At 44.9% G+C, this 12,922-nt stretch overlaps 1 protein-coding gene across 3 annotated transcripts in view; it reads right to left on the minus strand.

Annotated features, from left to right (window-relative positions):
- SPATS2L (spermatogenesis associated, serine rich 2 like) overlaps window positions 1-12,922 on the minus strand; it is a 145,893-nt gene that overhangs the window by 70,086 nt on the left and 62,885 nt on the right. For 2 of the 3 annotated variants that reach the window (XM_006771807.2, XM_015569161.1), the window contains one exon: window positions 1,995-2,055. In XM_006771807.2, the coding sequence (XP_006771870.1) occupies window positions 1,995-2,033 (39 nt within the window). In that variant the 5' untranslated portion in view covers window positions 2,034-2,055. Of the gene's footprint in view, window positions 1-1,994; window positions 2,056-10,150; window positions 10,362-12,922 lie in introns of those variants that run through there. The other variant, XM_006771808.2, reaches the window with a different exon arrangement.

Raw genomic sequence — 12,922 nt, forward strand, 5'->3', positions numbered from 1 at the left:
AAGTAAAGTTAAAATATTAACGAACAAACACATTCATGCTGCGGTAATATGTCCACATCCAACAACACGGTGAGTGCAGGCCCCATAACCACAGCGGTGGTGAAGTAGCGATGCACTAACAATCCGCAGGAGATGTGCTGCAAACGTAACTGGACGTGAAGATACTTCTGATTTCCAACTGTGAGAGTCACGGGGACTCCTGCTACTACTGGGGGTATTTTTTCCCTTTGCCTACGTTCCTGACGGAAGGAAATGCTACATTTCATTCAGGTGTTAGTGAAGAAGAAAATGTACTTTTTCCCACCCAAGTTCACAGAACCTGAATTCCACCCACGGATCCATTAGAGGTACAGGAGCACAGGTAAGGCACTAATATTCTCCCAGCACTGGCTCCTGCCTCACTCATCTCATCTCATCTCACCTCACCATCCCTTCTGCCTACCATAGGGTGTCCACACCAACCACTTGCTCTTCAAACACATTCAGCTTACTTAGTCCACCTGCCTATCTGCTTTGATTTTTCCCTCTGGATCTGTGCCCTGCCCGTGGATCTGTGCATGGTTTCTTTCCTGTTGTCGTTATCTCAGCTCAAATATCACCTCCTCCAAGAGGGCTGCCCCAACCAACAGCATCAAAAGTGGCCGCCCCTCGCCCCCGCCCACCACCCTGCTTTCCTCATGGTAGTTGTCACTATGGGAAATGACTGTGTTCATGCATGTTCTTGTGCTGAGTCTCTGTTTCCCTCCGTAAAAAGCGAACTCCACGGGAGCAGGGACTCATCTCCATGCTCAGTGCCATGTCCCAGCATCTAGGACGGTGTCTGGCACAAAGTAGGGGTCTGATGCGTCTTTGCTAAGTGAAAGGAAAACAAGTAAGAACCCCACAAACGTCACTCCTCTCATCCTTCACTGTGTGTTTCAGGTGCTGTTGGGGCACAAAGAGACAAAAGACAGACTCCTGCCCTTAAGTAGTTTACAGACTAATGGAGGCGGGAAGTGGCCACCTGGAAGGCAGAGAGAGTTCCCGCCCAGACTGTCTCTCTCTGCTGCATGACCAGGGACAAATCTCTTCTGGGGCCTCCATCCCCTGATGAATGGGTTCTCCATGGTCTTATATGGTCTATGGTTGACGATCATCAAGAGCTAACAGTGCACAGTAGCCTACGTGGCAAGTGAGGGGTTGTGACGGGTGACCCTGAGTAGAGGACAGTTCAAGAGAAGGACAAGACTTGGCAGGACTCTGAAATGTAATCAGCCTCCAAACAACGAGGAGGGGGACTGCTGGCCATGAACTCTCAGTGTTGAACAACGTTACAGGCTACACAGCACGACCCCTAGGTGAGGCTTCGGATGCCTCTACATGAGACCATTCCTGAAGATGCAGCATAATACTCCAGCTCTTAGACAGTGGTTCTCAACCTTCTGGCCCTTTAAATACAGTTCCTCATGTTGTGACCCAACCATAAAATTATTTTCGTTGCTACTTCATAACTGTCATGTTGCTACTGTGATGAATCATAATATAAATATCTGATATGCAGGATGGTCTTGGGTGACCCCTGTGAAAGGGTTGCTCGACCGCCGAAAGGGTCGCGACCCACAGGTTGAGAACCACTGTCTTAGAGGCAACAGCATGATGGTTAAGAGAATGGACTGTGGATCGGCACCGCCTGGGTTCAAATCCTAGCTCTGGCGATGCCTAGCTATGTGAATTTAGACAAATTACTTCTCTGTGTCTCAGTCCCTCCTCTGTGAAATGAGAAATAATAACAGTATTAATTTTATGGGGTATGGTCAAGCTTAAATGAGAAAATGAATTAATATGCTTACCAAAAATTCAGTAAATGGGACTTATGATTCCGTCGAATGGTTTCTTAGTGTGTCAAACTTACTAAATATCCCCCCAAACCATTTTTCCCTTCTTCCATAGCAAATGAAGTTGCACCAGCTAGAGACTACGTCATCCAGTGTGGAGCTTCTGCAACTTGATCTTACCTTCTCCTTGACATTCACATGAGGATTGAGTTCAGCCATCTTGGTTCTAGTGGAATGAGCCCTGTAAAGAAGAAGGGAAAAGATTAACTTTAAAGTTTTAAAATTGATTTCCCAATGTGTTATTTTTATGCTCTCTTCCAACCTAGTAAACAATTTCACTCTGACATAATCATAAATACCGTTGTGGAATGTAAAAATACTTTCAAGCAAAGCACTTGTCTTATATATGTTCTAAAAGCAAGTTACGATAACTCTAGAAGACAACGCACAATATTTTATTCATACAGAATTGACATGAAAAATGACAAAGACAGGTGGCTATGCACCCAAACTGAGTTTCTTCTTATTATGCAAAAGAAAGGTGGTCAGAGCAGTGAGAGGAGGAAAAGTGTACCTACATTAACTACGCATTGTCTCACAACCTTTACTGTCCCAAAGCTTTTATCAGCGGACAGGTAAAATAACAAATATTTAGTGAGTCTTTCCTGCATACCAGGTATATTTACATCATGCACTTAAGGAAGAAACAGGAGAAGTGATTCCAGATTTAAATATAAGAAACACTGCATATAACGGAGTTAAAACCTGCTTTTTCACTTACCAACATATCATGAACATCCATACCTTTACCATATTTTTTTAAAAATATATTTTTATTGATTTCAGAAAGGAAGGGAGAGGGAGAGAGAAAGATAGAAACATCAATGATGAGAGGGAATCATTGATTGGCTGCCTCCTGCATGCCCCTCACTGGGAATCGAGCCCGCAACCCAAGCATGTGCCCTTGGCCGGAATCGAACCTGGGACCCTTCAGTCTACAAGTCAACACTCTATCCACTAAGCCAAACTGGCTTGGGCAACCATATTTTTAATGACCATAGATTCATGCTCCTGAGTTTCAAATGGACTCTTACAACTGCCCATAATCCTTCTGTTTCCCTAACTCTTAGTTTCCTGCCTTGGGTGTCCAATCTTCTCTGGGAAGTGGCCGATGCTGAGATGTCTATTCTTAACATCGAGCTCAGGTGTTCTCTTCTCATCTGTTCTAAGTCGTTCACTGTTATGATGGAAGCTAGGTCTTAAGTCTTTAACAGTGTCGATCTCTTTTTGAAATAGCATATAAATGACTTAAAATGAGTGAACATATTGGTTCAGATTAGCAGCTAGACAGGCTAAGATACCAATATACCACCTACTTGCATACTTATGCTTTTTGTAAACCAAGAACCACGGAAACGCTTTCCTATATTCTTTTTGTCTTTTGACAAAGAGTGTATCTAGAGTTGATACATTTTAGGGATAACTTGCAAAAATTCTTGGATTTCTCCCTATCCCTTCCTTCCTTTCTAATCCTCACCCGAGGACATATTTATTGATTTTAGAGAGAAGAAAGGAGAGAGAGAAACATCCATGTGTAAGAGAAACATCAATTGGTTGCATCCCATCCGCGGACTGAACCCACAACCTGGGCATGTACCCTGACCAGGAATCAAACTGGCAGTCTTTTGGTGCACGGATGGCGCTCCAACCAATTGAGCCACACCGGCCAGGGCCTCATCATTTTCTTCTAAAACTAGATCTTAAATAAACTATAAGTTCCGATTCATTACCTTTTGTTGATTTTAGGATGAAAGCTTGGCAATATATAACCTTACCGCTAGTAACACTCAAATAGGAATCCTTATAGATATACTATTATATATTACCAACTATTAGAAGCAGTAAGATTTTCTTTTTATAATTTTCCACCTAATAGAGCCACTGACAGACATACACGTGGGCATGGTGGCAGGAGAGACCTGCATACCCGATCCCCATGAAGGCAGCTCCTTCCCATACGCTCTGCTAAGGGTGCCCATCCCATTAAACACACCTCCCTTGTAAATAACTCCCAAATGGTACATTTCATGTCCTCTGACTTGACATATGGGAGAAAGTAAATAACACCAGCTGGCAAGGAATAGCGGAGCTTCATCCTCATTTATTCCTGCCCCTGAGAGTCACTAGTCAAAGCCAAGAGGATTAATTCCTGATTATCTGTATCAGTGAGCAGAGATGACACGAGGCACAGGGACAAGTAACCAGGTGTTTCTGTTTATAAGCCACACAGGAGAGGCACAACCTCTGGTCAGTCATCACACTGCCCACAAGCCGGCCTCCAGTCGTGCTGTTCGATGACTTGTGGGTGGTTGATTTTCTTCTTCACATGGGAGTTTAAGCATCATGTATACAGTTTATATTTTTGGTGTTTTTCTGTGTATTATAGTATATGTGGGTGTGCAAGAGAATAAAGATGGGGGAGGAAGGAAGAGAAGGATGGAAGGAGGAAGGGAACAAATGAGAGATATAGGTTAAACCTATGAACTATAAAGGTTCGAAGGTGATGGCGGGATTTGGCGCTATTTCTTAGGATGGATCTGTGAGCCACCTTCCTTTCATTAGACTAGATTAGCTAAATCTTTTGGAGACATCTAATCTTGCCTTTATAGGTGAAAACTGAGAGAAGTTTTGTGGGTTTTTTTTTTTTTGCTTTGATGTCTAGGATTTGGGTGTGCGGCGTTTTCTGAAGCTAGAGCGTTTTAATCCACAGAGGAATCAGGGAGGAATTTCTGAGATCTGAGGAAGGGAGGGACTGAATGGTGAGCTATATTCATAGGGCAAAACAATGTGCGTATGTGTATATTATCCATAGGACTATACATATATTTCCTTGGCAATTCCCTTTCTCTTTAACCTCAAAGTCTGACTCAGGGCAAGCTCTTTTTTTGGCACTGATGCCAGTAAGATTAATTACAACATTATTTTGTGTGTGGAAGGAAAATGCTCGCTATGAGGGTAGGATGAGGCTATTACAGGGAAGATAAGATAAAAAATAATTATAGGGAGCTGTTCTTTGCTCATTTTACTCCCTTAAATGTTCTTCTGCGTGGAGGGCTGCTTCTCCAGGCCCCACCTCCCCGTGACGTCCAATGCCCTCTGCAGTCCAGGCTTCCTGCAGGCAGGGACACAGAGGCCTGGGAAATCCGCCCCAGCTGTGGACACTAGATGAAGGATTTTAATGTAAAAAAAAAAAAGTACATTGGGTTTGCCTTAAAGAATTAGGAAGTTAAGTGACTAGACAGTCCAATTGGGTGCTATTAGTCAGGACAAATGCTAGGGAAACTATGGCACAGGAGGGGTTATCTGCAGTATGCTGAAGGGGCTTGCTGGGGTCTGTGGCCCTGTGTGGGCGCTAGCCCCTCAAGAAGACTCAAAAGCGCCCCTCAACTGGCACAGCGCTGCGTGCTCCTTACGTCTCTGGAGCCTCTCCCCGTGACAATGAACCTGTGTGTGAACCTGTGCTGTGCCCCTACTCTTGGGATTCTGTTGTCTACTATGAACTATATCGGGACAGTCAGAGCAATTCAGCCTGAATCTTAACCATTAGACAGTTAAGGAACTCTGCCTCTCGGAAACATATTGTCACCTTCCCAACTGACAGGCCCAAAGTTCAGCAACTTGAAACTCCAGTCTGCGGAGTCGCAGATGCTGGGTTAACCCGAGAAACCTGTAACGCTGTGAGTGACAGATGTTCGGGCCCAACAGAACTCCTACTTCCCTCCCATCATGCTTGGTTCACCACAGGTGACAGTGTGGCACTCCTGGACATGGGTGATGCCCCTATCTCAACAGAGCTCGATCGCAAGAGCTGCAGGTCCACAAGAAGGGACTTCTGGCTTCTTGGGAAAGAATGTGGTTTCTCATCCCTATTATCACTTAAAACTGTTCTTGGAACCAGCCAATTACTGAGGCCCAGCTATTCAAATCCACGATACATGTTCCAGGCATATAAAAAAAATCCATATACAATTAAATAACCAGAAATGTAAGTTCTGATACTCATGCAACATTTCAATAGCTTAGGCATTATTTGAAATATTTTTCCTCTAAATTATACTTTATTTTTCGGTAATAACATTACCAACATATATAGCTGTCATCTAGATATATATATATCCTAGAGAAAAATAAAGATCAAGAAAATTGTTGACTGAAATTTTATTTATGAAATAACAGATTAATCTCCTCTTTCTAGATATATATCTTCCATCATCAAAAACATATTAGAAAAAAATCAATTCCAAAGAAAAGATTTTCACCATTTATCACCGATATATCATCTATACACTTCTCCAGTGGAAAATTAATACACCACAAATACGGTTGCCACCAATCACTTCATGCTCAAAGTTATGCAAACTGAGCTACTCATTATGCAAATATTTTACTTAATATGCATTAATGCCAGTCATAAAATCTATTAGTCTATGACAAAGACAAATATTCTTTATAAAAACTAAAACTGAATAATACCAATTCTGGCAAATATGTTTATTTCACCATTTCTAATGAATACAATTCAGTGAAGTGTTACATATATGACAATCTGATTAACAGTTTAAAAAAGATATAAATTGATACTTCTCTTGCAATCATTTAAATATAAAAAAGTTAAAACCATGTACTGAAATGCCAAACTGCTTGATGACTTCCCGATGACTGTTTTTCCTCGTGTTTTATTATGCAGGTGGCGATAAAGTTTCACTTTTATTTCTCTGGAAACTATTACTGCTCTTAGATTCACTTTCGTGTTCTCAGGTATGACATCACTTTACTTGAATTGAATAGTGAAACCAGAGGAAATACACAAGAAAACATTTTAAAATAATGATTTAAAATAACAATTGCCACACGTATGGAGTACTTATAATGTGCCAGGCAACTAGGGTAGCAAAAGGCTGAAAATTCAATTTAAAAAAATAAAAGGTGTGGGTGTTATCTCCAATGTACTAGGCTATTTCTCTGTGTGGACGAAAAAGAGGCCACATACTAAACCTGACAGGCTCCATGGCGTGTGGTCACGTCCTAGACCTGTGGCTTCCCTGACAAAGGCCAAGCTTTACATTAAGTGAGCCTGCCTAAGGTCTTCTGGCATCTAAGATAATCACCGTTGGAATGCCCTAGTAATCCCTGTTCCAGACCCCTCAGGGCACACCTACCGCACCCAGAGCACCCAGAGCCGAGACCTCACTGTTATCTTGTTCCTGAATTCCATCTCTATGTGCTGTAAAGGTTAATTGCTAACTATCCTGCAGCCACCAGTGTGAAAGGCGTGTGTGTCTCCAGGTTTCCTCTTCATCCATTCCTGGAGATTTCCATGCTCTGCTTTCTCCCACCTCCCCAGTCCCCACCGATGGATTTCATGTAGCCCCCCTCCTTACGCCTCTTCCTTTGGTTCTAATGTGGAAAGGAAGCAGTGAAACTGCCTTTCTCTGGATGGAGCATTTCTTCAAGCCCTTGAGATTTGGCTTCCCAGCAGTTGTTGTCAGTTTGGCTCAAATAAACTCATACAAATTCTCTTCAGGTCTGGCTGTTTTTTATGTTGGCATCTGTAGGATCACCTTGAAACGGGCCAAGGACGAAGTGTCCTGTCCCCTAGCACCACCATGGGTGCTGGCATGCCAGCTGAGAAAGTGTCCTTCTATAAAAGCGGGACTTTGTCTAAATTTACCATTAGGTAGGTTTTCTGCTACTTAACTTTTTCATTGCCTAATCTCTCTCCTTTGATCCCCTCTGCCCTTTCCCTCTACTCCTTTGCTGTTCCTTATCTGGTCTTAAGAACTGAGGTCTCATATTCTAGCTCTCTCTTCTGGGGCTGAATTCCCACTTCAATAAAGTTCCTGTGCAGTGCCTGCTCCTCTGAGGGAAGTTGCTTTAATTATTAGGAATGAGGACACATAAGCAATGAGACACGGAATGATGCCTGCAATACGGATTTCACGTGAAGATATTTACCTAAACTTTTTTGTTTAGTTGGGGAAGGAAATCTCAAGGTTGCATATTTATTCAAAGACAATTCAGTACACCAAACCCACTGTTAGAACAACTTCACTGAAAAGCATTTTAAGGGCAAATGTCAGACAAAAATTTCACATTTGAAAGCCCTGGCTCTGCCTCTTTAGAAAAGCAGGGTTAGCTTTTGGATTGGAAATGTCACTGCCTACTAAGTCCTTTGTGGGGGGAGAAAGAAAATGGAATGTTTTATTTAAACAGGTCATTAACAGTCAATACTCTTTTGAAAAGGCCTGCTTCCAGGGCCAGATAAAAGCTCGCAATCACTAAGAATATCACTGGAGCACATCTAGGGCAAGATGTGCTGATATGGCTTCAGACCTTCCTGGGAGCCAGTCTTCACTCACAGCTCTAAGTGCGGCGCGGGAGGCGCGGCCTTCGGATTGGACGCCCTTGTGTGTGCCGCACACGGAGGCCGAGAGCAGCATGGAGCACACCAGGGCAGGCCCGCTTTGAATTTTCCATCTTAGTGCTGCCAAATGCGTATGAATGAAGATTAACCATTTTTGCATAAAGTGACAAACCAGCTCCCCACGGAGGCAGAATGCAAATGGGAGCGAAAGAGCAAAGGACAGCGAAAATAAATGCATGGATCTCACCCCGCGCGCAGAGGGGAGGGCGCGTGGGGGCTCCATTCGCATTCATCCACGGCATGACTTTTCTATTTCATCTGAAATTATTTTATTTTTGTAGGTCTCTGACGGTTTGAGAATATAAATAAGTGTCTTTTTTTTTTTTTAAGTGACCTGACACTGACTCTGCTTCTGATGGCCGGGCTTTCAAGCAAACATGTGTTTCCATAGAGATGGGGGCGACCCGGGCCTGGGGCAAGTAGCCATTTGTATCAGCAATTCAATTATGCTGGGTTCTTTGAAGATGCTATGATGTCAGCTCAAGTCTCTAAAACAGAGCCATCCTTAGATATGTCTCAGGAAAGGTGAAGTGGCCACGTTGTGAGGTTCAGGAAAATAAATCCCACCCTCTCCAAGCACACCGTAACAGGCTGGCAGACACCCACCCCCACCCCCACCCTAGCAAATCCCAAGTCCCAGAGGGGTCCAGACAAAAGAACAAGCACAGTTCTCCTTACATCTCACCACAGGGTCCCCTGACGCTGAAAAAGGGGTATCAAGCCTACCCCTTCCTTCTTTCCCTCCCCCACCTCCCAGCTAGCTCCGGGCAATTCCTACAGAAAGGGCAATGCTTTTTCCTCTGACCTGACATTCAGTTACTGAACAGCCACAACGGGGCAGGCAGGCTCTCTGGGGAATTCTGGCAATGGTTACAAAATAACACTTACTGAACCCTTACTGTATACCCGCACTGCCCGAAGCCCTTCCCATGTAATAACTCATTTAATTCTCCTTATCACCCTAGGAAGTTCATTATCCTCATTTTATAGAAAAAGAAATGGAAACACAGAGAGCTAAGTACTTACCCAAGTCCCACAGCTAGAAAGATGCTAAGCTGAGGGCTGAGCTGGACCTCCTGGTCCAGAGCTCTTGCCCGCAAAGGAGCTCATATGGTCGGATGGAGACAGACATGTACAGGAAAACACAGAAGGGACTGAGGAAACGAAAGTTGGAATGGACCCGGCTCAAGGTTCTGGGCAGAGCAACATTGGGGCTGTGATCTGCCCAACTTGCCAGTCTCATCGTACACCTGGTACAGCTCAGGTTAGAGGCAGGTTCGAGGTGGTGGGGGCGTGGGGGCCGGGGGAGCCGTCTGCTTTAAAAAACTTTTTGCAGCTTCTTTTTAAGGATAGCGCTGCACATTCATCTCCAACGAGAACATGCACTGTGGTTCTGCAATGAATCTCTGGATTGGCCAGGAACCATCCTGAGAAAACCTGGCAGACAGAGGCGCCACGTCCAGAGCCAGCTCCGGGGAAGGTGGCTCACTTGTTACGGAGTAAACACGAGTTAGAGGAAGCCCTCCCTCATCTCTTCAGAGCACATTCTGGCTTCAACAAGCTCCCAGCATTCCTTAGTCATTAAGCCGGGAGTCTCCTGGAAAACATTTAATGATTTTCTCAAAGCAGCAGAGCGGCCGGGTCCTTCCTGCTTCCTTGAAATGCCACGGGCACTGCTGACTGCAAACAGCCTATGATGTACTAATTCACACGAGGAAAGCAATGCTAGGGGGTGAGGCAGAGCCTGGGCATCCAGCGACAGAGAGCTCTGCAGCCAGCCCCCCCGCCTGCCTCTTGCCCACCCCGTACTGTGCCGCCTAAGATTTTTCCAACAAAATTAACCTCAACTCACTGTTGCAGGTTTCCGGGAGCTTCAAGTCAGGGTTCCCAGTGCACGGCCCGGCTACTGGCTTTCCCAACAGACAAATCCGCCTGCTCCCCAGCTGGCTTCCTTTATCTACCTGCATGTACTGTGACCAGTCAGTCATCTCAGAAATGACGCAGACAGGGTCGGTCACCTGGATCGGTGGCAGGATCCTGGGTGTGGCTGAGCAACCAGCTGCTGGCCTCAGGGGCTCACTTTCAGGGAAACCTTTCCGTAAAACTGCCAGGGCTTCTGTCGGCAGGCCCGTCAGTGAAGGCCCAGCTCTTCTTCTTCTCTTGGGAAAGCCACGGTTTTAAGAATGAGTTTGCAACCTTTACATTGACTGCCCCAGAGGCTGAGGTAGTGCAGGCTGGGACTGCAGTCACCATTCCAAAGGTCACTCTCCAAGTGTGGTCTTGGCTGAGGGCCTGTAATCTTCCGGTGACACCAGCACAGGCATCGCAATCAATTAGCAAACATTCCAAGCACGGCCCCCCAAGGCTCACTCTTCCGAAACCTGTTCCTGGCTGGACTTCCCTGCAAGTATCCGCTGGCTGGTTTTGCACTAAATGGATAATGTCCTACCCGAGACAATGTATACATTGTGTTCGGGATCATGCTATCATTCAAAGGAATGAAGTTCTCATGGTGAAATGCCCAGTCTCTGTCACTGACCAGCTAGTGTGCGGAGCATGGGGGTGGGATAACCATTGAGGGGCAGAATGGAGAAGGTTTTCTGATCTGTTGTGCCTCCTCTACCTGTCGGCAAGTTAGTCCTATATATGTCATTTATTTTCTGTTTTGTTTTGTGTGTTTTTTTAAAAATATATTTTGTTGTTTTTTTACAGAGAGGAAGGGAGAGGGATAGAGAGTTAGAAACATGGATGAGAGAGAAACATCGATCAGCTGCCTCCTGCACACCCCCTACTGGGGATGTGCCTGAAACCAAGGTACATGCCCTCGACTGGAATCAAACCTGGGACCCTTGAGTCCGCAGGCCGACGCTCTATACAGTGAGCCAAACCGGTGGTGACATTGATGTTTTAAAAACTAGCATGTAAGTTCAACATGTTCTTAGGCGGTATTTCTCTGTAGGGTAAGGCTTGCTTGGTCCCCATCTCACTAACCACTCATGGGCAAAGTCAGTCAGGAAGTCCCTATAGCATCTGTTTTAACTAAGGTGCCTCTTTCAAAAGCCACAGTATCGTGGGCCCTTACATGATGGCAAAAAGGAAACACTGCCTATTTTCTGCTATTTAGATCCCCCTTATCTTATATGATAGAAAATAAGTAATTACAATCTAACCAACTTTAAATCCCAACTTGGCCTCTTACTCCTTTGGGGATTTGAGCAAGTTACTCAACCCTTCCATGCCTTCGTTTCCTCATCAGTAAAATCAGAGCAATCACAGTTAACCACTGCATCAGGTGGCAATGAGGATGACATGAGTTCACACCTGCAAAGCGATTCACACAGTGCTTGACACGCAGAAAGTGCGGCAACAGAATCCTTCGATTCTCCACAGACTGTGGGGCTGCTTGCCCACCATCCTCATACTGTAGCTGGGAAACTAAGCCTTGAGACTGATGGTCCTGCGTCTGGGCAGTGATGGAGGTGGCCCTGGACACAACACCCTGAGCACAGATAACCCTCCGACGGCAGTGCTCTGCCCTCCCCACCGCCACACCCGACTGCGGCCTTGCCAGGGGGGTAGACACTCTCAGGGCCCTGTGTCCACAGGGTCATTGGTTCCCCATGGTCTTAAAACTTATCCGGCGCAAGCAAAGTCCATGCAAAACCATGACCCCTTTCCCTGCAGACCAGCTCGGAAACCCACACCAGATCCCAGGTTCCTGCCTGGGGCTCCCGGATCCGATCAGTGCCGTAGTGACCCACTTCATAGCGAAGGTGCTGGCCTTTGGCAGACAATACACAGTTACTGCACAGAAAGAACGAAGCTCAAAGGAAGTTCTGCGGCTACTAAGAGAACCACCTACAAACGACGAAGTCTCTTCACACATTCTGATTTCAGGTAATGGGATTAAGATGGGTAGAGAGAGAATTAATATGACTTTCATGTCCTTGAGTTTATTCTAATGCAATCACAGATAATAAAAACTCATTTCGACCATTTTATGCCATGTTCAAAATTCGAGAGGTCATATTTACTATCTTAAGTGAATTTCATTTCAATTTCTTACTGTAATACAAAATGAAATTTGCCACCTGAAATATGCTGTTTGGGGGAAATGAAGAAATACTTTAAAAGGCTTCAAATATACAAGATATTAATAGACTTACTAAATTACAAAAATAATTCCTTTCTTTCCAAAAGCCTGTCTCTGATAAATTCCACAGCTTCTTTCTCTTTTCCAAAGTACCTAGTAGAATCCCTTTGGCAATTAAATGTTCAATAAAGACATCTGGGAAAAGAGGAATAAATGTCCTCCCATTTTATTTTTCCTTTCTTGGTTGCAACGAGTCTTTAATAATTTATTCTCCTGTTTTCAACACCTAGTACTGGGGTCCCATTCTAAATGCCACCATTTATAACCAGCACTGTCAAATGCTGTCCTAGCCACGGGTCTACACCCACTCCAACCCTCCTTCTCCCCCTCCCCTGTGTCTCTGGCCCTGCAAGGTTTAGTCATCCTCAGAGTCAAGGTCTAATCACGAGCCCCGAAGCCCCCCACATCTTCCTGCGTTAGGCCCCATGTACCCTTATCTTTAACCAGGTAACTTCCCCAACTTCTTCTACT

The sequence above is a fragment of the Myotis davidii genome, unplaced genomic scaffold, assembly GCF_000327345.1.
Source record: "Myotis davidii unplaced genomic scaffold, ASM32734v1 scaffold945, whole genome shotgun sequence".
Taxonomy (NCBI): Eukaryota; Metazoa; Chordata; class Mammalia; order Chiroptera; family Vespertilionidae; genus Myotis; species Myotis davidii.